The 27,691-nt window shown below is 46.6% G+C and overlaps 1 protein-coding gene across 7 annotated transcripts in view; it reads right to left on the bottom strand.

The window, feature by feature from the left end:
- Positions 1 to 2,899: 2,899 nt before the first annotated feature.
- The window catches only part of Smco4 (single-pass membrane protein with coiled-coil domains 4), a 53,226-nt gene continuing 28,434 nt past the window's right edge, over positions 2,900 to 27,691 (bottom strand). For 4 of the 7 annotated variants that reach the window (XM_031343952.1, XM_031343951.1, XM_031343954.1 and 1 more), the window contains 2 exons: positions 23,550 to 23,626; positions 2,900 to 3,615 (listed from right to left, as the gene is read on the bottom strand). In XM_031343952.1, the coding sequence (XP_031199812.1) occupies positions 3,356 to 3,535 (180 nt within the window). In that variant the 5' untranslated portion in view covers positions 3,536 to 3,615; positions 23,550 to 23,626 and the 3' untranslated portion in view covers positions 2,900 to 3,355. Of the gene's footprint in view, positions 3,616 to 9,519; positions 9,919 to 23,549; positions 23,627 to 27,691 lie in introns of those variants that run through there. The other 3 variants (XM_031343956.1, XM_031343955.1, XM_031343957.1) reach the window with 3 other exon arrangements.

The following is a 27,691-nucleotide window of genomic DNA, read 5'->3' as shown; positions in this document are numbered from 1 at the left end:
GGGGATCGGGGAGAGCCATCTGTTTAATCTTGCCAACAACCCAAGACAAGTGTCAGCATCTCTAATGTACAAGTGAGTCTGGCTGTCTCAGGAAGCAGAGAGCGGAACACGCTGTCCACTCTTTGAACTAGCCAGGGAGAAATTAAGAGGAGGCAGCCTCAAACTCATCAAACTGAGCCTTGCTCTCTCAGTGCGGGCTTGTAAGTAACCGCCACAGTCACACAGCATGGAACAGGTGGCCAGGCCACTAAGGTGCCCTGGAAGCTTCTGCCTTCAGGGCGCCTGGTTCTCTGAGCTCCACATGACATTTTATTCCTAAGAGAACTGCTGGGAGTTGCCAGAGATGATCTGAGAATCTATAGCCAGGTGTACTCAAACAGGTATCTTGCCAGTGTACACTGAGAAAAGGCTGGGTCTGAAGTCTTCACACTTAGTTTCACACACCAGCAACTGTCCTGATTGATGGGACATGGTGATTTTGCTTAGCCAAGAAAATAGGTAAACAAACACACAGAGAAGCATTGATTTAAAGACAAAACAAAACAAACAAAAAAAATCAAATGACACGATTTATGGTTCCTATTCTTATTTCCATCCTGATTTCTCTTCTGGAACATGCTTAGTAATAAGGACTGAGCACCAAGAGTCCCATATCCCACTGCAGAAACATCAGCATGACTCTGACACTCCTAATAAATAATTCGATTTCTTCATGAAACCACTGAGTCACTGGGGATAATTTAGAATTACCAAGTGCAGCCACATGAGTGAGCACAATTTACCCTGAGAACTGGTAAACTTCCACTGAGCAGATCCACAGCAAAACAACATTTCATGCAGGCCAGGGAGTCACTCACAAGATCATATTATTCTCAAAAGTCCACTTCCAGCCACCTTCCCTGAGCATGCCTAGTCACTGACTCTGGGAGCCAGTTCAAACCCATGTGTCCTTCCACAGAACAAGAAGAAAAGAACGAATCAAACAGGATTTAAAATCCCATCACATGTATATCCTGGGATCTAAGCTGCTAAGAAAAGCCTGGGGAACAGGACTCCATTGTGTGCTTTGTGAGGGTCTTCATACACTAACAAAGGCAGAAATGGCCATTTATTGAGCTCCCTGGTTGTACTGGATAAGGTACTGTTGGTTTTGTATTTCAATTTACCCTGTTACCATCTCAACAGTAAAATGATTGATGTGGCTCCGCACAGGTCAGGTTTGGGAGCCTGAGCCTGCTTAGCATTAAAAGCCTAAGAGGTGGGATCTGCAAATATCTTTGCTGGCCCAAACCCATACTTTTAGATAATTCAAAATCTGGAAGACCAAAGAACCCCCACGTTTACATAAGGAGCCCACTAACAGACATCTTTCTCCATGTCTCTTGAGCAAGGCTCCTCTTCACCTGGACAAAGGCTTGTGAGTATACCTGTTAGGTACCCTGTAGTGGATGCTGGATTCATCTACTAACAGCATCTAAGATGCTGCAAGGACCTCCCCAGGCGGGGTCTGTTCCAATACACTTGGGCAGTGCGGAGTTGAGAAGAGCTATTGACATAACACACTTATGGAGACTGTGGCCTCCGGAGCAGGTCCTCCCAGGTTCACCTCCTTTACTAGGGAGTAGAGAGCAGCAGCTTGAAGCTCATTAGCATGGGCCCTTTCCTCAAAATGTATTTTGTAAAATTGGGAACTGAAACTTGAGGACTGATTGCCCCCTAAATGTGATGTGAGTCAGATATCTGGGCCAGAGTGGAGACATGACTACAAGGAAGTTCATAGTCACTGTTCTTCACCAGAAAGCAAGCAGGAAGCTTCTTTCTGCTGAAGAACAAATACGTATCATTGTTCCCTCGAGGATTAATCCACATAAGCCTGCCACTCACCTGGATTGGAAAAACATCGCTGAGGGAAGCCTACTCGCATGCCGTCTGGTACAGTAGTCCTTTGGCCACTGGCCACCATCTCCTCTAGAAAAGCCCCTTTGTAGTAACCTTCTCATCTTCCATGGTACACTGTGGGTTTGTGTGGATTCTTAAGAGACAATGGCTAAGTTACTGAAGATACAGATCCAGGTAAAAATATATTCTGTCACCTCTATAAACTACAGTTCCATGAAAGAGGCTAAACCTATCAGGAACAGGCTCAAAGCAGAACACACTTTGTTAACCCTAAATGACAAGGTTGTTAGTAAATCTCTATACAGGGCCATTGATACTCAGCAGGAGGTTGCACCAACCCGGCTCACCCAACTCAGCATCTGCAGACATCAGCTGGAGTCTTTCATTTTCACTCCAGGAAAGGCTCTCTCCAATAGTCTCCAATACCCGGTAACATCTATGCTGTCAGCAAGTCATGTGACCATCACTGTATTTGGAAAACCCTTCTGTCCTTGCAAACCTCTCTGTAATCAGCAGGACAGAGCAGAGGGGTACCCATGTGACAGTTACCAGGAACCTGATTTCAAGGAGGCAGCTCCATCAGGCACCAGGAACTGGGAAGCCCTGCTGGAATAAAATGAGGCTCCACCAATTTTCATTTAAAACCCACCAGGAAAAAAAAAAAGCCTGCATCCATCAACTGCAAACAAAAACTAGCCTGACCTTTTACCACGTGGACTGTGGTGTTTCCATTTGCAATTTCCATTTGTTTCCATTGCATTTCCAGCAGAAAAGGCTAACCAGCAAGGAAGCCTGTGTGGTCATAATCCTAAGAGAACTCTGACTTTGCAAGAAGAGGTCAACTAGCACTTTGTCCCTCTCTAGACTTATTCAGTCAAAACACATCATTTTCTGTAAGTATAGAATAGCAGCAAATGGAGAGAGAGGCGGGAGCAGTCAGGGAGATGGGGGTAGACAAGGGGCAAGGCTGGGACAAGGGACACAAAACCAAGAGAAACACTCAGTTTAAGACTATTATCTCCTTTATTCAAAAAATAAATATTTCACTTTGGGTCAACATATTTCAAACCCCATCAAGCACAGAGAAGAAAGGCTGTCCCCTTAGAAAGTTGTGAAGTGGGGCAGGGAAGCATGCTGCTGGATGGGAGGGCAGCTCTGATCCCAACAGCATCACCCAGAGATGCTCTCCCCAGGTGCAGCTATGCATTGATTTCAAGAAAAAGGGGGCCACACATACACGCGGGAGCACACACACACACACTGCTTTGAAGTCTGAAAGGCACATGAAGTGGACCATCAGGTAAATGGCACATTCACTGATAAAATGTTCCCTATTCCCTCCCCCCCCAAAGAGTAGAGAAATATTGATCAAGTCAAAGATCAGAGGAGACAGGGCACTCCCGCACAGAGCTTGGCATTGTGGACATCTCTGCAGAGGAAAGCGGAATGGAGGTGCTCACTCAGTGACGGCAGGGCGCGTGGCCACGTACACAAACACTACAATGAGGAGCACCACCACAGCCAAGGTAGGCAGCACCACAGTGGTGATCTGCTGCCGGGCCTCCTGCATGGCCTGCTTCCGCTCCTTCTTATCCTTGGAGGTCTCTTTCTTTGGCTTCCCTTTGAGCTGACGCATCTTTGTTAGAGGATGTTGGGAAGATATGTCCAGAGAGGGCTTGAGGAAAGGTCACACTCCTCTGTCCAGGCAGGAGACCTCTGCAAGGAAAACAACTGTGATCAGGAAAGAATGGAACAAGGGAAATAAAAGGAACCTCAAGGCTGGGAGAGGCTCAGTGTGTAAGTAATGCTGCATACATGAGGGCTTGTGCTCAAATCCCCAGCACCCACATACTAGGCCAGGCATGCCTGAGCATGCCCATAACCCCAGCACTGGGGAGCAGAGACAGGCAGCCAAGTCAACAGTGAGCCCCAAATCAGTAAGAGACAGCAACAGATGAAGACACCCTACACCCTCTCTGGCCTCCTTTTGTGTAGCAAACATGCCATCCTGGACGGAAGCTCCTTTCAAGACTCAGGAAGTTCAAAGAGGAGATTCATAAAAACCTTGTCAGGACATCCCAGAAATTGACCAGATGGATAAGGCTGCTCCCTCCCCAAAGTTACATAAGCAGTAAGGACTTGTGAGGAGAGCCAGACCAGATGCCTGAAGGGGCGCTAATAGGCAGGTCTGCCTGTAAGTTGTACAGAACGCTCCAGAGCTGCGGTTTGTAGGCATCGCCCATGCTGGAGAGTGAGTGGGATTTCCATGAAGCAGCTTCCTTCGCACCATTGCTGTTTGTTCCTGTAACTGACCCTGAACTTAGTAAATCACTAAGCTGGTCTTCGATGCTATCAATGTTTTTGTCTGTCGTTGGCTCCTTATCTGAGATGAGACACACACCACCCCAGGAAGTGTCACTTACCTAATCTGTCCACATGAGAATGTATACCTGTTCACTCACATGCATACACCACATACACACCACACCAATATACACAAGTGCACACACACACACACATGGATAGTTCAAGCAAAATTAGTCTGCATATGATATTTGCAATTTGTAAGTTAGGGGTAAAGTAACAGTAGAGGTCATGGAAGACAACATCTAAACTCTCCTGACTCCCTGCTAGTGCTGGGCACCTTCCAAAGCTTAGGCTACAAGTGGGGGCTGATTCTGTCTTCTAGAGACCACACTGTGTGGTCTGGTCAGATCCACAATGAAGGGAGATTGGATGAGTCCATGGTCTCACCATCCCTCAACTGATTTCTGTCTTGTGTTAAATTCTGAGACTCCTGGAGATACTAAAAATGAATAACACTCATAAATAACTATAGCATAATCTCTCTATAGAACTCAGCTTCTTAGTTTTAAGCAACAAAAATATACTTTGGCTGGTTCAAATTGAAAACTTCGCCCAGAACTTTTGACACTTCAGACTCCTCAAAACAAGAGGGTGAGCTCAGAAGATGGACAGCATAAGGGGTGGCATGGTGCCATAGTCCTTGCTCAGAGCCAGTTTCCAGGGCACAGGAACCACAGTCTGTGTCTTCTCCATCAGCCATAGTGCCACTATGTTTTTCCACATGACGCTAGAAGCAAATAGAATGTCAAATCCGAGGACCAACTCCACACTATTCAGCCCGTGCTCAGGTTCAGTAGGTCCACAGTCCAACTTCCAACTCTCAGCAAGCAAAGCGATCTCCAAACATGGGCAAGGAGTCAGAGCCAGATATTAGGCAGGGATATAATACCAAGATGATGGCCAAACCGCCACCACAGGGAACAAACGAGGTTAGGAAGAGCTGTTCCCAGGCGCTCCTCTGAAAAGGCTTTCACTTCAGAGACTATGTACTCTGTGCTATCTGGAGCTGTGTGTGGCCTCTGTCATCTTAACATCATCTTAACAAGGAAGCAGACATTCACACCACAGGGACATGGTTAGGTGGCAGAGGCTAAGTTCTTTTTCGTTGTAATGTATCATAATCTCTTAGGAAACCTGAAATCGTGCTTCATCCAATCAGGCAGCTTCATACTGTGTGAGGTAACTAGCATTACTGTGCAGATTACATAACGTCAGCCACAACCAAGTAATAGTTTGCTCCCCTCACTTTTCAGCAAGTCCATCTATAGCAGGTACTGACAACAGCCACTAGAGTCTTCTTAGGGGCCCAGCTGTGACAAGCCTAGTATCCAGCCTAAGATGCTGGAAGCTTTAAGAGGCAGAGCTTAGGTCACTAGCAGGCACTCCCCTCTCTCTCCCTCTCCCTCTCTTGTTTTGGTGTCCATCAAGAGGTCTAACAGACCGTCAAGCTGTGAGTCCTTCTCATGTGGATTAACTACGTAGGGCATCTGTTACTGGCGGATTCTGGAGTAGAACCACTCATCACTGCTGCTTGGAAGGAAGGCATGAAGCTCAGGAAGCCAAGACATTACAGACTTGATTTTCTGATACCATGCGTGTTCACAGCTCAGAAGTGCAGCTGTCAGGTTACTTTCTCAGGCCCTGACACCACCATCTGAACAATCAGAACCAAGGGGATCTAAAGGGGAAAGTGCATGGTCCAGGGAAGGCTCTGCTTGCCCGCTGGGTCAAGGGTGGCACTGGCTGGCTGAGACGTCTCTACAACACATCTACTCCCAACTCAGGCAGGGCAGGTTGAACTTTCCTAAGCCTTATCTACTATCTGGGATTCTCAGTGGCTGTGCTCGAGGGCAAACAAGGCTCAGTGAACCCCAGGCTGGAGTAATTAGATCTGAACTGTACTGTTCTGTAATAGGCTTTAGTTTCTCTACCATTGAGAGAACACCATGGGCTACAGAGGAAAAATATCCTCCAGCAGTCACCCAGTCTGTAGACAGTACCCAATGACCTGTGACTACGTGAGGGACAGCACCCCGGTCCATTCTCTTCCTGAAAGAGCAGGAGTAGTACCGGACTGTGGCCACTTCACTGTAAGGCTGTCTAGGCCAGCCCCACAGCTGTTCCCACACACAGAGTTCCCTCAGGCTGGCCAACAGCACCCTGAGTCCCTGTATTAAGTAGCCACTATAACAGTACAGTGCCTGACTTCCCATCCTGATCCTTCAACTGCTGCTGGTACTCCCCACATATGTGTATCTAATAATCAAAGACACTAGCCTCCATGACCAGCTCTTAACACTTTTCAGACATACTGAGAAGTTCCCTGAGGCTGAGACCCCAGGGATGGCATCAGCTCAGTCTGCATTCTCAGGACATACAGTCCAAATTCTGGGCATCTTACCAGGTTATGGATGGCTCTGGTGCACCTGTAGTGTGGCCAGATAGAGAGAGCAACTCTGAAATCATAACTGAAAGGAAAACCCTGTGTGTAAAGGAACTAGCCAAGACAACAGCTGAGAAGAGCACAGGGAAGGGGCAAAAGAGGAGCCTGAAGCAGGAAGGGCCAAGCGACTCCGGGAGCTTGGAGTAAGGAGTGGGTGGGGCTCTTCCCAGGGTCTTAGTGAGGTGGAGGCTTCATTCCAAGAGCAGCAAAGGCTCCTGATGGCTTGACACAGTGTTCTAGTTTGCTGCTGCTGCCGTGGTGAACACCAGGACCAAAAGCAACTTAGAGAGGATAGGGCTTATGACTTAAATGTCCTGACCATTATCTATCACTGCAGAAGTCAGGCAGGGGCAGAAGCAGAAACTGACGCATAGACTGTAGAAGAATGCTGCTTACTGGATTGCTCTTACAGCTTGCTTTTTTTAATGTAATTCAGGGACTGTCTGTGCAGGGATACCATCACCCACAATGGGATGGGCCCTTCCACAACAATCATTGATCAAGAACATGCCCCATCCTCCTACAGGCCAATCTCATGGAGACATTTTCTCAATTGAGGTTTTCTCTTCCAAGACTGACCCTAGTTGTGCCAAGTTGGCAAAATAAAATAAAATAACCCAGCATGCCAGAGAGGCACAGTGAGCAGTGTGTCCTGGGAGAAGCAAAAGTGGAATGGTATAGTAAATGTTGGAGTCTTAGACATGGGGCAGTCAACATGATGAAGAGGTTGGAGCTGCTTGCCAGAAGTCCAATGGGTAGGCCTTACTGGCAGATCACATGTGGCCAGTGAGGACTTGGCAGCGACAATGAAAAGGAATCCAAGGTCTGGAGACACTGGATGGGCCACTAGCTATCTAGTGATACCATCATGAGAAACACCATGAGGACAAGAGGAAGGCCTGGTACTGGGGAGACATTAACTCGGTTCACACCTGCCCATGTGTCAAACTCATGCTGCCATGGAAATATCCAGGAGATAGCTGAGAGCTGAGTCTGCAGATCTTTAGTGGGACTAGGGAGGTCACCACAGCAAGGCTGACAGATGACTGAGCCTGCTTACACACCTGCGACTCGGAATCTGTGGGTCAGGAGACATGGAGAAGAGGGAAACCGAAGCGAATGTTCATCATGGGGCCTAGGAAAGCCAAGGTCACTGCTAAGATGACAAGAGCCATACTAGCTGCACTGAGGCTGCCGTGGGAGGGACTTCAACAGGGCATGAGACCAGTTGTGACCAACAAATGCATGCAGCTGCCAATGTCCCAAACAATTTCTTGTCTTGTAAGAGCATGCTTCAGAATGTAACTGAGTATGCTGCTTCCTTGAGAGAATTTTGCCATGAAAAAAAAAAATTGGCTAAACACACTCAAGACACAGCTGATTTTCATGCTGGCATGAACACCTTCATATTCTCCCAAACTGTAAAGAAAGATAGCATACATTTTGGAAAGCAAAGTATAGAGAGCTGGTCTGGATTTCTGCTGGAAGACTGTATGTCCAGAAAGGGTTTCCTGATTTTATTTAAGGAGGAGGGCAACCAGAAAGTGTCAGCCAGTTTGAGGGTCTAGCAGAGGGTATGAGGAAGAGCAGAACTGAAAACATACTAGCAACGGAAAGAGCACAGCGAAGAAGCTGATGAAGGGGAACAGGAGCCTGGGCCCACCCTGGGAACACAAGAGGGCCTGGTCTACACAGCGGCAGACACAGGACAGGGGTTCTGCACAGGAGGGGACACAGGAGGTGTGGGTCAGCACTGGAGGAGACACAGGAAGTATGGTTCTGCCAGGAGGTGACATGGGGTACAAGGTCCAAACTGAAAAAGATAGGGGAGGGATGGTTCTGTCCACCTGAGTGGGGGAAGATTGAACTGGAAAGAAACAAAAGTTTGTTTAGTTTGTTTGTTCGTTTGTTTGTTTGTTTTGGGAGTAAGGAAAGTTAGCTGATTAGGAAGCTGGTCAAAGGTAAGCAAGGCTTGAAATAATTATAGTAAAAGGAAAAAGAGCCAACAGGGAGAAATGGTGGGCACTGCTCTGTGAGCATACTCGGACCTCAAGTATGAGACACTGACTCAGATGTTCTTCTGGGCCAAAGCTGTACCTGGTGATGTGGATATCACCAGGACTTTGGAAATGGATAGCTTTCTTCAAAAAGCAGCTGAGCCAACTGGCCTGCAATTCTAGAATCTGAGAAGCATGAGGAGCCACTGTGGCTGGATAAGCTTCTGCACAGAAATGAGTAGCTGTTCCCTTGAGGCACACATAGGAAGGAACTACAGAAGCTACTCAGTGTCCTGTGTGACAACAGCAGGGACCAGGATGTGGTGGCAATCAGGAACAGAGAGGCAGCCTTCAACCCTGGGAGGACCCAGCACTACCAAGTTCTGTGTTCTTAGGTTCCTGATAGCTGTTTCCATGGTGATAAATGACTCTTTCCCCACAAGTGGGCTCTGATGTTCTCTGCACTGAAAATGGAATAGAGTTGGAATTTAAGTATTCCTCCAGAACTCCAGCTTACTCAAGGAGGAAGCAGCATAATCCACTGCCAACCCAAGACTATAGAACACCACCACCCTCTGGTCACACCACACACACCCTCAGCTGTCTTTGGGCCCACAGATGATGGATTCACTAGTCCCTTGCAGAGAGAAAAAAAAGAGGCTAAGCTGGCCATTTCATCAGGCTTTCCCCAGCAGCTATGCCCAGCCCGTGTTCTTACTTATAACTGCTCCCCCAATAGAGTTCCCTATACATAAGCACTGTTACATTCTTTGATGGACCTTTTTTCCAGTCTGGAGATCACCATATGCATACCTGACATACCCCGCTAAGATAGAAGGAAGCCGACACCACCAGTTGGTCACCAAAGCCTCTAGCTCCCCTAACCAAGGAACCAGAAACATCATCACAAACATCGAGTTCTTCCTGATTCTAAAGTGACTTCACAGGCTACGTCCCACCCCCACCAATGGAAGCCTATGGCAACTGGCCAACTCTGGAACCTTCCAAGTGGCCAGTGGGAGGAGACTAGAGGTAGGGGTGGGTGTATGGGGGAGATGAGGACCAGCTATGGTTATGATTATAATGTTATTCTCCCACACATGTGCACACCGATGAACACACACATATAGATATATATACATATATAGATATTGTGTACGTATGTAATGTTCTAAAATGACCTCCTTTTCCCCCACTTTAGTGATCATAATGTATATGGCACTGAATCCTAGTAGGGAAACAGCTGGAAATAAGAGCCTGGCTGGAAGCAGGGCTGAGCCTCAGCTCGGCCACATGCAGTTACAAGACCCCAGGGGAGGCACTGAATGTTTCATGGCCTGACTTTCCTCTGTAGATCAGGTAGCAAAGGGAGACTGCTTTGTTGAGTTATTGAAACACCAAAGTCAACCTCTTACCTGTAGTGCCCAGTGTACTCAACGGGCCAAAGCAGAGCCCAGTGGGGAGCACACAAAAGCTTACTGTCTTTGTATAAGAGGCTGGAAATCCTGAACACATCTGCTGCTTTGTTTTGTTTTAGGATTTACTGCATAACTATGTGAGACAGACTCCTGGTTCTCTTTCCCTTTATAAGAAATCAGCTGCTAGGCAGATGTGTTCAAAGGCTGGTTCCTGCTAGCAAGAGCAGGTAAGGAGAACAAAGGTTACTCCCAACTCCCTTCATCCAGACCTGCTAAACTCAGCTCTGCCTAGTACTGAAGGCTGAGCATTTAAAACGCTGCCAAGGGACTGGGCGGTTGGCCCAAGGTACTTAAGAGTGAGCAATGCTCTTGCAGAGACTGAGTTCCATTTACAGTATGCACATAGGGCAGCTCTAGCCCTGCAATCCCCGTTCCAGGGAATGTGATGCCCTCTTCGGCTTCCACAGATGTCTGTACTCAACTGTGAGTGTGTGTGTGTGTGTGTACACACCCACAGAGACTTAACTTATAAAACCTTGTGGCTGATCTCCAAAACAAGCTGTGTTTAATATAGACTACATTTTGATATATTAATACCAAAATGAGGAATGTAAAATACCTCACTAAAAAGTTTATATACTGGTTACATGTTGAAATGATATTTTGGATAGTTAGGCTTAGATAAACTTAACTTCACCGGTTTTCTGCCTCAAGTTGTCTCTTGGGAACATTTTCATTTCCTCAGTAGCTTGAATAACACTCACCATAGATACTGCTCTGCTTGAACGGTGCTATAAGGAGTCCGAGGCTCTGTCCTCCTGAAAGCATCGGCGACACAGGCTCCACCCACATGTCAGGACTCCCATGCCTCTCACAGCCCAGTGCCATTGGCTCTCCCAAGCCCCCTCGGAGCAGTATGACACTTGGCCACTGACACACTGGAGCACCTATACCCACAATTAATCCAGTGCTTCCCCCTGAGCACCCTCTTCCAGGTACTGTCAGCTGCTACAGCTCCTCCCACCCTTGGTCAACTCTCGCTCAGCCCCCCCCCACAACCCTTGACTTCAGGGACTGCAAATGTATCCTGGTGGTAACATAACCACCCCCCTGTCCGAGATGGCAGGGAGCCTTGTGTGTAACAGACACTCAGCGGATGCGTGCTGAATGGAGGATCAAAGCCGAACTGAAGCAGTCCTTCCACAAACCGTGAGAGTGGGAAGAGCTGCTGGGATGAACTGTGCACCGCTTTCAAGCACTTGTTTTGTACCTGCAGGATTGCCATTTTTACTATTTTGATGATGAAAGGCAGTCAGATAAGTACAATGAGTTTTCCAAGTTCAAAGACTATAAGGAACAAGTACAAAGTCAACTCCAGTGGAAATCCACAATAAACATGGATGAAATAGTTAATGAGGAGATAACTGACTGAGGATCTGAACTCGGATCTGATTTAAAGCAGCCAATCCTCTCTGTTCCTCCATGGAGCCACCAATCACCCACAACCAAGAGCAGTAGCTACTGCTTCCCAGGCACATCCCCTCCTAGGGCTCTATTATGCATGAAACTATACCATGAAAACAGAAACTGAGGCCAGGAGCTGCAGGCCCCAGGCCCACAGTGAGCCTAGCCCCTATGGCTCAGGTGCTGTTCCATACATCTGCTTGCAAATGGCCAGAGCCAACCCTCATCTACATAATGCTGTGGATAACATTTCCTGCTCAGTCAGCTTTAAAATCTGAGGCTGCAGAAGAGTGTGAGACCTCCAGTCTATCTTATTTGCTACTGACAGAGTCCATCTCAACTCAGGCTTGCCCTTATGTCTAAAATAATGTGCTAGAAAGAAAGCCTTTTCCAAACTTTGGCTATGAAAGAAATGTTACTTAATTCACTGAAAACCCCAGCTTTTTGTGTTGGTGCCTAGACTGCACAGTTGTATGAGGCAAAGAGATGGGCTGCATTCAGTCAGAATGAGTGCAAGGGCTAGGCAGCTCCGAAGAGCCTCTTGATCAGTGCAGCTTTCTCTGCCCATCACTACACTTGCCCAGGACTAACAGCATGAAGGCGGCCACCAAGCACAGACTGGCCTGGCTTAGGGTCTACATTAAGTTGTTGAGGATTGTGGTAATTATATATGACGACTTAACACATGGAGAGTCAGTATCCAGGCCCAGAGCAGAAAGCCTGCCTGTTCTCCGTGTAGACCCCACTTCTTACACCAGAGAAGACAGTCTCCAGAGCCTTTTTCTCCTACGGAGATCACTTTGCTCCACTCTGTCACAGTAGGGGAAAGGGACATGCAGGCTACTAGGGAGACAGAGAAAGACGGGGAACCTGACTCCCGCTGAGCACCTGCTGCTAACATAAGTGCTCTCCCAGGAACATACACAAGAACAAACAATGAGAGCCACACAAGTGTAGGCTCCTCTGTCCTCTAGGCTGACAGGCCAGAGGTCTGGCAAGCACAACCAGACTGAGAGGATAGGAACTACAGAACTTAACAGTGACGGCAGAAGAATCAAGAAAACACACAATTTGTCAAACCAGGATCAGGCATGTCTAAGAAGAAATCCAAGAAGGCAAATAGAACTGGGGGCCGACAGGAAATCCCAGGATTCTCAATAACTTAGGTGGGTAACAACGTTTCTTAGCAGCTGAGGTCTGCAAACTGCTTTCCTGCGCATTATTCATTTCCTCCTCACAGCTGCTCTCAGCATGGCGCCTGGCCTTAGTTAACAAGAACAGATAGCACACACAGAAGCAATCAAGGGCATGGCAGGGTCTCAGTCCTATCCCAGTAATTCTAGGGACAGTGACCCTGTAGACCATTGGCCTCTTAGACCTTCAATTATTCCATTGTAAATTAGGGATAAAAATAGCTCTCATTCAACTATTTCTTAAGTTATACTATACACTGGGGCAAGGACTGGGTTCCCAGCTGTGAGCTAAGCAGGAAGAAATGTTGCCCTACTTAGGGCACTCACTGTCTTCACTCACCGGGAATGTGAGATAGACACGAGCCTCCAAGAGGCTGCTAACTTTCTGGTGAATGGTGGATAGGGCTTCAGGAGAAAGCGACCCTGGAGCAGAGTCTGGAAGAAGGTTAAGGAATAGCCTTCTAAGATTTCTGGGATAACCTTCTAGGTGGATAGCAGAGCAGAGTCAGCCCCTGGTGGGCATGTCTGGCATACCTTAGCATGACCCAGAGACTAGTGAGACTGCAGAGGAAGGGAGAGTATTGTCAGGTTTCAAACCCTGGACAATTAAATGAGGTGCCTATTTAACATATCAAAGTGGATCTGGCCACTTCTCCCTGCACTCCCTCAGTCCCTACCTGTTTCTGGGCCACCCTCCTGGCTGGCATACCTGGCCCTTACCCTAAACTTCTCCAGCCCAGAGGATAATATATAATCCCTATATAATCCAACCATTTTGGCTACTGGTTCTCTTTGTGCCTTCAGGCTCCTGGCTGCTGTGCCTGGTTTCCCGGCTCTCCCCTCTCTCATCCCTCCCCCTCTCCTCACAGGCTCTGGGTCATGTCCACTCCAGACTCTCCCAGATGTCCCTGCCTCTGGCTATACTCTCCCACAAATCTATAATAAATTTCCTCCTCCGCCACACTTAGAAACAGTCATGGTCCTTTCCTTCTTATTTTATTTTATTTTACTCAAGTATCATGGCTGAAAGATCAGAAAGTGGAACTGTCCAAGAGCAAGATGAAGACCCACAAGCCATCTGCCAACATTTTACAATAACTCTGTGGGAAAATTCCCCAGAGGCAAAGACTGAAGCAAGGGCTCAGTGGTGAAACTAATGAATCCTTCATGCATGGTGTGGTGACTTGGTCCAGAGGAGGGATACATGTAGTCACATGCTGGGCGCACCTGGAGAGACTGATAGATGGGGAACGTGGTGAGAAAGACAGAAACAAGCTGGGCGGTGGTGGTGTACACCTTTAATCCCAGCACTTGGGAGGCAGAAGCAGGCGGATTTCTGAGTTTGAGGCCAGCCTGGTCTACAGAGTAAGTTCTAGGACAGCCAGGGCTACACAGAGAAACCCTGTCTCAAAAAAAAAAAACAAACAAAGACAGAAACAGACTAAAGACTGATCTGAACAACAGACCTTGTTGGAGAAGACACTGGAGTGTGGGGATACAGGGAAACAGATACCTGAACACAAGTCAACTCTGAGACCGCATTAGAGCACATCAAGACCCTGATAGGTAGCTGAACAAGGCTCAGCCTTGTTCAAGGAGAAGTTAGTCTGGATTCAGGAGCTATGGGAGATGGGATATGGTCTGAAAAAGCTGATGAGAATGCACAAGCCAAAACAGGATCTGAGAACCACACTCTGCTGCTAGCCAATGCATGGACCTTGGGGAGCTGAAAGGAACCAGCAAGAGAAAAAAAAAGATCAGGAAAATGAGTGAGAGCAGAGCGAGCGTCCAGAACACCAAGTGAAGACAGTATTGGGGAAGGGCTGCCCACTGATCCGGATCATCAAAGAAAGCCTCTGACAGCCATGAGAGGGGACAGGGCAAGCAGGAAGGAGGAAGGAGCCCTCAGCAGACAGTCACGGAGTGAGGGCTCTGGGCAGTCCTGTAACTATGAGCAGCTCACTTGAGCTCTCTCTGTCCCAGGCTTCTCACCTGAAAAGTGGGGTGAGTTGCTGCCCCCAGGGAGCTAAGTATGAAAACAACACCCACTGCACTGAGTATAATACAAGTACCCATCAATCAGTTCTCATGACGGGAAGTACTGACAAAACAAACATGCATGAAAAAGTAACATGGGGAGAAAACAGCAGCCCAGCAGGCAGGGAGAGAAAGGGCAGAAAACCACAGAACACCTGTTCAGGTGGGACATGGAATTGCTAGAGGACTGAGGTGTGATGCAGCAGGGTCCAGCTTGTCACAGGCCATGCATCTCAAAACAAGGTAAGCCAACTGCTACCCAAGAGAATACACTGTTAAATTCTCATTCAGCCATGCCCACTAAGCCACAGCCCTCCTTTTGAGTTTGAGTTATTGCCATATTTCCCAGACTAACTTATAATTGCACGTCTCTCCTGTTTATGAGAAAATAATCTTGGCTCAGAGGTATGTGGGTATTGAAGGGGACCTCCTGAGCACAGACTGACTGGTCTCTTACACCCCTTCCACTATCCAAAGCTCTGTGTATCAACAAGGGCTGAGCTGAATGTTGAGTTGTGGCCCTGAAAGACAGACCCTGAACCAATAAGCAGAAGTTACAGGGAGCTAGGCTGGACTAGCTTTGAGGCAGGGAGCTTTCTATCTCTAGGAGAGGCCAGAGGAGGCAGGAAGATGGACTGCAGACTGCAGAAGGAATTCTGCAATTGGGTCAAAGAGACAACTCCCACAGTTGCCGCCACTCCCCTCTGCTCTGGAGCATCCTCTACCTGATAACAGCTTCCTCTGAGATGGAAAGGATAGCACATGTGTGAAGGACCAGCTTTTCCAAACAGTGCCACTCCTTAATGACAAGCCCTATCCAAACCCACAGGCGTCCTCAACTTCATCTGTTACTCAGTTAGACACTTTAAGATAGCAGGCACGCCAAGCAAGACCAAATCATCTCTTGGCTAATGATAAATCTGTTTAGGATTAAGGCAAGGTTCAGGGGAGAAGTCACTAATAGGTGCAGACCAGTCAACGACATATATTTAGTTTAAATCAGTTCTCTAATTTCTCCATCTGAAATAGGCAGAATGGGGTGATCATCTCCTTTTAAAGGCCAGGTTTGGGGCACAACCAGCCTAATAATAAAACTTCATTTCATCTGGTCCGTCACTTTCAGCTGTCAGGAAGCCCTCTGCGACATTAGCCTTGTTGTACATATTGTCACAGATCATGATGATGCCTTTTGTGGCTCTCACTGGCCCCTGACAACATCCTCAGGCCTCCAGCTCTCCCTGGTCATTAGGCCCTCAGCCCAGAGAAGAGAAGCCAATACTGAGGTTCTAGATTGGCCTGAACCCAGAACGTAAGTAGGTAATGTGTCAGTGTCAAACCTCAGCAATCTGGTTCCCCAGCCTGCTCTTCACTAATAAGCTTGTTACATTCTCACCCGACAACTACCCATGTTTAACATTCTTTTTTTCTTTTTTTTTATTTATTTTTATTTATTTATTTATTATTGTATCTAAGTACACTGTAGCTGTCTTCAAACATACCAGAAGAGGGTGTCAGATCCCATTACAGATGATTGTGAGCCACCATGTGGTTCCTGGGATTTGAACTCAGGACCATTGGAAGAGCAGTCAGTGCTCTTAACCACTGAGCCATCTCTCCATCATTTCCCACAGATGGAAACATGATCCTTGAGAGGACATGGCACATCACCCTGTGGCTCTGTCTCACCTGTGGCCGATGCATTATGTTGTACCCCAAACAAGAAAATGTCATTTGACTAGAACTTGCCAGCCTGTCCCTGCAACAAGATTTGGGCACACTCCCCTCTCCTTCTTAGACATGACTACAGCCCTTGTGTTCTTATAGGCACAGACTTCATTAACAACCAAAACACCACAAGCACCAGTGTCTGTAGAACCTCTAAAATGAAAAGCCTCTAAGCTAAAGTATAGTAAGTAAATCATAGAGCCAGATGATGCAGATACATTTAAAAAAAAAAAAAAGGAAAGGGGAACAAGGGGCTGCCTGCAAGTGTTTTGTTTTTTGTTTTTTGTTTTGTTGAGACAGGGTTTCTCTGTGTAGCCCTGGCTGTCCTGGAACTCACTCTGTAGACCAGGCTGGCCTCGAACTCAGAAATCCACCCGCCTCTGCCTCCCAAGTGCTGGGATTAAAGGTATGTGCCGCCATTGCCTGGCCTGCCTGCAGTTTTTTAAAAAGAATAGCAACTGCCTGTCCCCAAAACTATATGTGGGTCCTTCTCGCTAAAGAAACTGGGGCTCAGCCCACCTTCAGGGCTGGACCTGGAGACGAAGATGGAGGAGAACTCACTTCCCACTTCATGTATTCAACAGACATTTGTCATGTGCAGGTTCACACATACTTCTCAGCAGCATCCCTCAGCCCAGTGCTGATCTACTGTGGTGACCGTGATGACTGACAGACAGGTCTAGGAAACAGTATTCCTAGAAAACACTAGGAATAGGAAACCCTATTCAGCATACAAGGCAGCCTTGGTGTGTGAGATGTCTGATCCTGGTGGTGGAATAGGAAGAAAGTAACAAATAACTGTGTGCTGTGTAAAGAGTATCGTGCAGTGAGGAAGGAGCAAGCCATGAACAGAGATGGAGCAGGAGGGGGCTGGAGCAGGCAGTGATGCAGGACTGCCTCTCTAATTACAAAGGAGGGTAAAAGGAGGGTATCCGGCAGGGACAAGGAAGAGGAGGTCCTGAGGAGTAGCCTGAAATGTGTCATGCTCAGAAAGATGGTCATGGCAGTCAGCGCAGAGGGGCTGACAATGTGGTCACAGCACTGGAGAGATTGAATCAAAACACTACCAAAGCCAACTGGTGACATCTTGAGGCCTATTATCTGGCTACACTGTAGCCCCAGGCTCCTGAAAAAAATCAAATATTCTGCAAAAGTGAACTGGGTGTAATAAACATTTACCAAGTGGTGCATGTTCACAGGGATTTCCTAAGTGTGGGTCTTGGGATGAGAGAAGGAAAATGGCCCGATCAGAAAATGACCTTGAACTACTAAAGTTCATTTGTCATTAACAAATTGATACATATTTGGCCTTGAATTTAGACACCCTCTTTTGGTTTAAACTTTAAGCTGATTTACTAAACTGAACATGGAGGGTGGATAGTTTGAGCAGACTGTACAGAACAAAAGAACTTTAGATCATACAAGGTGGGCTTCCCACCATCTCAGGCTACCCTACATTCCAGGTTAGCCATGGCCTCTATCCATTCAGACATCTGTGTTGTCACTATCAATAAGGATATGCCAACAGCCGAAGATAGGATAGGGAAAGCTTGTATGGTCCCTGGCCTGCCACTACCACCCACTGCTGCTGAATAACTGACTCATCAGAGGGCTGATCAGGCACCTACAATACTAAACCTAGAACCTGAACTCACTGCTCCCCACATAAGGGAAAGCTGTAGTCCCCACTGACTTTCAATGCAGCTCAGACCTGCCTCCCACTCCCTCGAATTCCAAATGTCAGAATCTCAATAGAGCCAAGGGCCATCTTAGCAATCAACCAATCGGCCTCCAGACTCCCACGGCCAATACTATACAGTGTTGATGTACCTTCAAGGTCCTATATGTGCTGAGTGTGGACCTGGCCTTGGAGCAGCTCATCCACCTTCTCATGTCTGTCTGCAATAGTGGGAGAACACCTGCTACTTCAAGCCTTCCCATCTGACTGGTGCCAGCCTGTTCCTCTTGTTAATACTGCTGGAGCAGAAAGCATGGACATGCCCTGACCTCCCCTCTGTGCCACCCCAGACACAGAAACTCTATCCTTGCTACTCCTCACCCCCTCCTCCTGATAGAGCTTCTCATGTGCTCTCTCTTCTCTATCCCACAGCCTTGAATTCTGGCCTGTCTTTGATCCTGAAGGTTGCCAAAACAGGTGCCTAACTTGTGAATTCTCCTAAACTCACTACTCTCTCAAGCCTAAGGTATGAAAGCATACCTGAACCCTTCTGAAACCCTGCTCATATGGGCAGGGTAAAGCAAGCCATACCTGCCCATCCCCCTCACTTCCCCTTACCAGCAAAGACATATGACAAACTTCAAAATCACTATAGCAGCAGATATAGGAGATGTGAATGTCTTCAGCAGAAGGTACGGATGACTCATCTAAACCTCATTCCTGTTTGAAAGTAAAGTCACTGGAAATTTTTTCAGCATGAAAATATTACTTGCATAAATATGCATTACTCGATATGCAGGGTCAAAAACCAACCTGTCAGACTAATAATGAGAAAACAAGCGAGCAATAACTGATTGTTAAACGTCTAGATTCCCAGCAGTTAGAAACTGTTAAGAGATTTTGCTGACACAGCGTCAGTAGAGTACAGCTTTTAAGATCTGAGGAAACCAGACACCAGAATATCCCAGCCCAGCAGCCCTGGCTAGCAGTGTTGCATGTGAGCACCCACTGGACCACTGCATTTTACCTGTGTGTCATCTTCCTAGCTAAGTCACCAAACTGGAATCTCACAATGGGAACCCTAGAATTCTGAGTCTTACATCCATGACAACAGATTGAGAGAGGAGTAATGGCTCCACAGACAGAAGTGCTTTCCACCAAGCCTGACAACCTGCATTTGATCCCTGCAAACTGCATGCTGGGAGAGAAGCAACTCCCTCACTGTTCTGACCTCCATAGGAGGCCACAGCACATCCCTGCCCCAATACAAACACACACAATAAAATAAATAATAGACTAAAGGACACAAGATGGGCTCTTGGGCTCCTGCTCCTCTCTTGTTCTTTCCCGACTTCCCTTCCCCTCTTCTCTCCACATGCTCAAGGCTGGCCTCTACTCTTTTCTCCTCCCTCCTCTCTCTTTTCTCTTCTCTCTCTCTCTCTCTGCCTTTCACTGCCTCTACTACCCTCTTAACTCCCCTTCCCATGCCCTAAATAAACTCTATTCTATACTTAAAAAAAAAAAAAAGACACTCGATGGGATGCACTGCTGCCTTTTAGAGGGTCTTAGAAAGGCAGTCACATTCCAAAGAGAAACCTAACCCAGAACTAACTCACTTGCATAAATTCTACAACAGTGTTCCTCTACCAACAGAATTAAAGAAGCCAGACTCCTATATAACCCTGTCCCCAAGTAAGGCCCTCCATAGTCTAGCTCTTATCCGCCTTCGAGAGCTCAGGCTCCACTCACATGCCTCCACAACTACCTGCCTTGCCATCTTGACAGACCTATCCCTCCTACTGTCTAACACACTTGGGTCTCCTCTAAGACCCACCATAAAGGTCACATGACTTTCTACTCTAAAGGTGAAGAAGAGGTTCATCTCTGAGCTCTTAGGGATCCTAGTCATAAACTCAACCGCAATACCTGCGACATCTGTAGATTTCCTTGTACAGCATCTTGTGGTCATTTTTGCTGTGATTCACCAGTCATATTTCAAATTTAAGATCATATAACAGCTGTGTTCATTACAGGCCACCAAAACTACAGCTGGAATTTTACTATTTCTGTTCATTACTTTGAAGAGGAAGCCTGTGAAGATGGGGTGTTTGATCAAGAAGGGGGAGGGGTGCTTTTCAGAGATGTGGCGGCAAGTGTAAACACTCACAGAGAAAGGTCAAGGTCAAGATATAAAGAGCCATGCTGGGGACAGAATGTGTTTAGCTGGAGCCTGCACATGCTAGCTCTGCTTTTCTTCCTCCTCTAGAAGGTATCCGGCTTTTCTATCACCAGCTTAGAATCGTTGATGAATTCTTGAGTTACAACACTACTGAACAGTCTTATGCCAAAATTTTGGGGAAAAGGACCACTCGGAGATAGAAAAAGTGACAGGATATTATTTCACTATGTATTGCTTGTGAACTGAGGAAGGTTCCAAATGAAATAATGATTCACCTCTGAGTTCCAGGAAGTGAAGTTCTGGGGTTGTTGGGAACAAACCACCCCCTGATCCAGGTCCCAGAACAATAGCTATCCCATACAGTACATCCTTGAGAGCCTGACAGTTATCTTACTGCATTTGGAAATCAGTCACAGTAATCTTCAGTCCACACCGTCTTTTTCACAGATTTAGAGATACAATCCAAGTACAAGAGGATGACACTGGCCGGGCAGCGGTGGCGCATGCCTTTAATCCCAGCACTTAGGAGGCAGAGGTAGGAGGATTTCAGAGTTTGAGGTTAGTGTGGTCTACAGAGTGAGTTCCAGGACAGCCTGGGCTATACAGAGAAACCCTGTCTCGAAAAACTAAAAAAAAAAAAAAAAAAAAAAAAAAAAAAAAAAAGAGAGAGAGAGAATGCCACTGACAAGCTGAAGGAGAGGGGGACAAGGACAATGGACGTACTGTTACTTAATTCTCAGGCCAAAGGGAAGAGCAGAACAGAGACAGAGGGGAGTCAGGCTGCCAGCTGACAGGTCTTGGTAGTCAGCTAGGCAAACAGAGACAGAGGGTGTCAGGCTGCCAGCTGACAGGTCTTGGTAGTCAGCTAGGCAAACAGGAAGCTGGTTTGAATATGGGAAGGCGGTAAGTGAGTTTGAACCAACTTAGACACACTGAGGTCTCCAGAATTAGAAGGAAGAAAAGGAGAGAAGGTAACCAGATCAAGACCCTCTAAGTCTTGGTTTGAAAAGAAAAACAAGGTAACTATTGTGTGCCTGACTGAGATGGAGGGAAGAGAAGAGATCTGTTATATCCACATTTGCTAACTGCTGAACAGGAAACAGAAGAGGTGACAGAGCCAAAATGGAGTCCCGGGCAATGATGGGCACCCTGAAGTAGTCTCAGTACTGCCACCTTTCTCTGGTCCTTTCCTCTGACAGTGACTTAATTGTCCCTGCCACTGTGCCAGCTTGAGGTGGGGTGCAACCAACGAGGCCAAGTCAACTAGAAGCACAGGCTGCCTCTGAGGCAGCCTCAGCATCACAGGTACTAGACCTTTAAGGCTTAGAAAACAAAAACCTATAGGTATCTAACAACGAGAGAAATGGATAGAAAAAAAAAACTGATTGATAATGGAATTTTTTCAGCCATAAAAGACAAAATTATGTCAACTGCAAGGAAATAGATATCACCAGAGATAATCATATTAAGCAAATTTATGCTTAAAAAAGTCTGAGAAAGACAAATTTCAGTTTGTTCTCATTTGTGCCTGCTAGATTTCATGGAGATACATAAAGTGATGTATGTGTATATGGCATGAAAGTGAAGTAAAACTGCTTAGGGGAAGAAAGGAGTGATGGGTAAGAGGGGTCACAGGGAAGGGCGGAACGACGTGGGGGAGGGTCACATACTCACTTATATGAAAAAGCCTCATGTGACAGCACAACATATAGTGGAAACACAAAGTGAAAACTTTTTAAAATGCTACAAATGGAAGTACACAGCCTGATACATTCTCAGTTACAGCATCATGGCAGGCTGGGTGACTTCTCAATGCAAACATTCCCAGTAAAAGAGTGCTGGTTATCAGTCATGGGCCATACAGTTTACACCGTCAGAGTACTTACAGCCCTGTTTAGAGGACTCCTGCTCAGTCTTATGGACAACTGGTATCAAAAACAGAGATAGGCCTTTAGAGAGAAGAGACCAGAAAGGTTAGCCTATAACAGAGGAAGGCCTTAGGAGAGAAGAGACCGGAAAGGTCGGCCTATTTCAGGAAACAATGGTTCATTGAAACTGCATCCTGCTTGCAAGCTAATCGGCCTCCTTCTGGACCACAACCTGGCCTCGTGCTGTGGCATCTGTTTTCCAACTTCCCCATCAAAGGACAAATCAAACGTCAGTTGACAATCTGCTTTCTAATTAAAAGTTGATTTTCTTTTTTTAGAAATTCCATTTAACTAAACAATGCCACATGGCAAATTCAGTGTGCAGTGCCACCTTGATTGACAGTATCATTTGCAATTATTTTAAAAAGGAAAAAGAAAACATCATCAGATGCAGCAGGATCAAGTTGATTAGACACTGTCTTCTAGTTGACTTATGACGTGTGCCCATGCAGCACTCATAGAAACAACTTTACTTCTAGCTTAAATAAGCCCCAAGTGGAGAGGCCACTTTCAAATGCTGATTGGAAGGGATAAGGAGGATTCTGGCTATGGAGAAAGGTGCCAGACTGGCAGTAGAGAAGCAGCAGGGTATGCAGAAGGGCAAAACTCCCTGAGAGGAACCTGAGGTTGGAAAGGGTAGGACTCCAGAACTTGACCCAGGCACCCTACAAGGAACTGAGAAAACAGACTATCTCTACATTGACTCAGAGCAAGCCTAGAGCTCACTCACAATGAAAGGCTACCATCTGCCTGCCTGTCTCCCAAGACTGCTGGGAGAAGGAAAATGGATGCTGTGTGTACAGTCACCTGCAAACAAACAGGTAGGTATTCTAGACCCAAGCGACTGCTATGGCTGTGGTCACCAAGGAAGGGCAACCGCGAAGATGACTGGCTGCATCAGAAGCTTCTCTGGAATAAGTAGCAGGAGCAGAAACAGTTTGAGAAAAGGAACCACCTGGCTAGTTTAAAGTCCAATGTTTTGTTAGGGAGACAGTTACATGCAGTTGTTTAGTGAGCTGCCTAGAGGCTCACATGGACAAGAGTGCCTGGCACAACCAGTGAGTTTAAAACCTCACCTCTGACCCCCTCCTGTGTTACCTTAATTCAAAACAACCCCCTAGGCAGACATTTGAGGAAGGTCTTTGATGAACAAGAAGAGGCCCAGCAGAGAGGGGGCATGTTTGCCAACCCCCCACCCCCAAGAATGAGTAGAGTTTTTACCTTTTCTTTAAACTCAGGAACCACAGCTTCACTGATGTCAGTCAACTGATTTCCAATCAGCGTGACCTGAGTTATTCCTGTTGGGAAATTAGAAGTGAAAGTGTAAGAGATGTCTGGAGATGAGTGAGCTACCCAGCCTGCCCCTCATCCTTGAGCTGCCTTATGGCAGAGACACGGCACGAGCTGGGGCCTCCTACCAACACTCCCAGCAGATTGCTGAGTTTGTTCCCTGCATTCCTGAGACTCCTTGGCAATCCTCTGCCAACTTAAACTGGCGTGAGAACATTCCTGTTTCCTGTAACCAAAGGTTACTATTGTAAAATAAGAGACCCTAGGCCAGGTCCGGAAAGGAAGAGGAAGCAGACAGTGAGTTAACAGGAGCTTCTGAAATAAAGAAAAGAGGGGAGAATGGCTTGGGACTCATACCACTGTCTCAAGGGTACTCAAGGAAAAAGCCCCAGAGTGCAGAGCCCCAGAGAGCAAATGGTTTCTAAAACCTTAGAGATTAGTATGCCCCTCCCCCTCCCCCCCCCACTTCAGGGAAGACGGGGCATAATAAGGGCGGGGCCTGTAAAACACCAACAGAAGGGTTCCACTGCAAACATGGATCAGGAGAACCCCAGAAGAGTAACTGAGTAATGGAAGCAAACAGATACCCCAAATCAAAGCTAAACCTTGACTTACTGCACGGCTTTTCCTGCCTTATCAATGTTCTGTCTTAAGGAATAAAATTTGATTTGTCACTAGGGTTATAGTTCGGCTATGGCTAATTCTGTTTCTGGTATAGCCTGGCTTACTGATGTGGCCATCAGTCTTTTGGCAGCTCATGCAGGATGGATGGTCTAACGTGAATTCACTGACCTGATGGTAAACAACACTACTTTATATATTTTCCATTTTATTGAATATATACACACAGCTATGCATATACATATGCATGCACATATATACACACACATACATATATACATATGTACAAATACATGCACAAATACACACATAAGAACATCCCAGACTTTTGGCCACTTGCCATACTTCCCCTTTAGTTGTAGCGCTGGTGAATCTGGAGTCACGTGAACTTCAAGAACCCAAACTCCCACGTATTGTAGAGCAGACTGCTAAGGCTCTGAGATTAATATACTGAAGGCAGAATTAGGAAGCAAGACTAGAAAAGAAAAGGCAATCGACCCTTCTGTCAGCCACAAACATCCACCGGGCAATATAAGAACTGGAGAGACCTCACTGTTCTAAGACAATAACCATTCAGAAAACACATAGTTTATATCGGCTCCAAAAAGAAGTCATGGCCAAAACTGCCAAGTCAGAAGAGTGGGCTGGAAATCTGAATGAAGAGGCCTGAATGGCCTTCAGCCTCAGCGGGTCCACTGTCTACCAAAGCTGGCTTACTGGCTACCATGTGCCCAGCTACTCTGCCTGGGGAACAGCTTAGTGGCCCGAGGATTTCAGATATTCATGAGCAGATGCTGGAGGAGTAGGTGACAGGGACAGCAGCTGGCCTGCAAGAGTAAGCTGACCCTCGCCTACTTATCCCAAGCAGCAAAGAGTCTGCGCTGCCACTGCTTCTGTCCAGGCCTCAGTTTCCCAGCCAAAAAACAAAGAGGATGACAAGACTTACGCCTGGAACAAATAATGCTCAAACCAGTGCCACCTGCCACCAACTCCATGTGGCAGTGTAACAAAGCAAGCACAGAGTGGTTCGAAGCTTTCTTGCCACCAGGCTGGCACTTGATCAGAGAAGTTGTTTTGTTGTATAGAACACAGACTGGCATATGAGCTTTGAAGCAAGCTGCCACCAAACAAGGAGTTCCAAACAGCAGAGGTTTATTCTCAGTGCTGAGGCAAGAAAGTCTGAAACCAAGCAGGCAGCATACACACATTCCGTACAGAGGTTCTTCCTCTGGGCCAGCGCCAATGGACAGAGGCATTCCTTGGCACCTCTGCTCCCCTCTTCTCACTGCTTTCTCCTAATCATCCTGAGTCTGTGAGTTGGGTCTACCCCAAGGTCTTCATGTTGGCAAAGACTCCCATTCAGCCCCCAAGTGGCTTGCTTATTACTGAATTCCTCTCAGGCAAGTTACTGGATTTACTGTACATTCATATTAATCACAACTGGGGAGAATAAGCCCACCCACTTTCCATAGCCTGAGTAGCACTGGAGCAAATGGGCCTCTCATGTGGGCCCTGGAATCATGCTCAGAGCCGCACTCTTCCTCGATGACCCAGAAGTCAGGATGTGGGTGGCCCAGGCTACAGCCCTCACTGCAGAAAAGGAAAGGAGGTAGGCAGCTGGCTCTTGGTTTCCACAGCTGCCCTCTCACCTTCCCTTGGGACCTCACATGGCTTTAGCCACAAAGCTAAGCCTACTGGTTCTCTGTTCGAGTACCACCAAGCAGAATTTTGGACATTTTAAATGTCCAAGTCTGAAAACAAGAACAAAACTATAGACTGCAGTCATCCTACTGTTAGCATGTGCTCTCTAAAACACTCATCCTCACTGACTTCATGAGCTCTCTGGAAGCTTCAGGCCTTGAAATGAATGGAAACGGAACTCAGAGACATAGCAGAACAGAAGGCCACTGGCCCCTTTGCAAACTCACACCTCAGCCCAAACTGCAGACAACTTCCGAAGAACCAGGAGTGTCTAAATTTTCAACTAGGAAAGGCTGGTGCTCCACAGCTGATAGAACCACGGGCTCTCTCATCTCTTGGCTGACACAGGAACTCAGCAGGTGTGAGCCTTCTGGAAGGCCGATAACCACGCTGATTAAAAAGCTAAAAAGCTGCATATGCCCTTTGAAGCCACAACTCCCATTTCCCAAATTCTACAGTAGAAAACAGAACTGAAACAGAACAAAACTAGACAGTCAAGGATATCCACAGTAGCCTTATGCATGAAGTAAAACACAGAAAGACTTCTTGCCAACAAAAGGAAATTACTGGATAAATAAATGTGGTTGACTCATAAAAAATATTAAGCTATTAAAATAAAAAAATCATGTTATGCAGAATTTTTAATAAAAACTGCAATAACAACTAATCCTTAATTGAGCTAGGCATTACACTAAGCATGTAAAGTAGTGTAATACACACACACACACACACACACACACACACACCCTCACCCCATCAAAGGTTATACCAACTCAGGCATGCAGGTGTTTCATTTCAACCTCTTGATAGAAAATGACTGGCAGAGAATCAAGGTTCTTGCTCAAGGTAATCCGGCATGTGTGAGAGGGCTCTGGGATTTGAGCCCACATAGTCCAGCCTCAGAGCCCTTCTAACAGATCTAAACAAGAGCCCTAGAGATGGCAGGCCCTATCCTGAAAGCTGTGAATGGAACCTTATGTGAACAAGCACTCTGCAGATATTATCAATAACCTTGAGATCAAGCCAGCACAGACTCAAGGCCAGCAAAGGCCCAGGAGTGGAAGTAAACCTAGTCTGTGTTACTTAGTGAGAGCCTTTCTCAATATTAGAAACACAGTTTAAAAAAAAAAAAATGTAGTCTGGAGACACAGCTCAGAAAGAGTGAGTGTCTAGCATGCCTGAAGCCTGGGTGGGTTCAAATCCCAATACTGCAAACAAACAAACAAACAAACAAACAAAAAAGCAATAATCTGAATAAGCCTTGAATGCCATGGCTAACAGAACAAGGGACCAGCAAATAACCCTACAGGCAGCTGAGGGATGAGTCCTGCTTGCACCTTGATTCAGCACTCAGGTCTCTAGCCATGATGCTGTTTAGGGCCACTCTGACAGGTGGGAAGACGGTGCAGGTGCAGCAGTTACAAGAAACCCATGCAAACCCCTATAGTGTGTTGCAACCAACGCAAGAGAGAAAACAGAAATCAAAATTTACGCACAATGACCTTAATTATGCATACAAAATACATGCAAATATAAAATGTTTTTAGTGATTATCCCTGAGTAGAAACATATTTAGCATTATGCTTTCTTATACTTTTTCAATTTCTATAACTAGCCTGAGTTATTTTTACAAAGAAAAGAAAGGTTTTTAAATTAGCAATTCATAGCTGGACGGTGGTGGCGCACGCCTTTAATCCCAGCACTTGGGAGGCAGAGGCAGGTGAATTTCTGAGTTCGAGGCCAGACTGGTC

This window comes from Mastomys coucha, unplaced genomic scaffold (assembly GCF_008632895.1).
Source record: "Mastomys coucha isolate ucsf_1 unplaced genomic scaffold, UCSF_Mcou_1 pScaffold23, whole genome shotgun sequence".
NCBI lineage: Eukaryota > Metazoa > Chordata > Mammalia > Rodentia > Muridae > Mastomys > Mastomys coucha.
The sequence above is the reverse complement of the archived record's forward strand: the minus strand, read 5'-3'. Positions and strand labels throughout refer to the sequence as shown.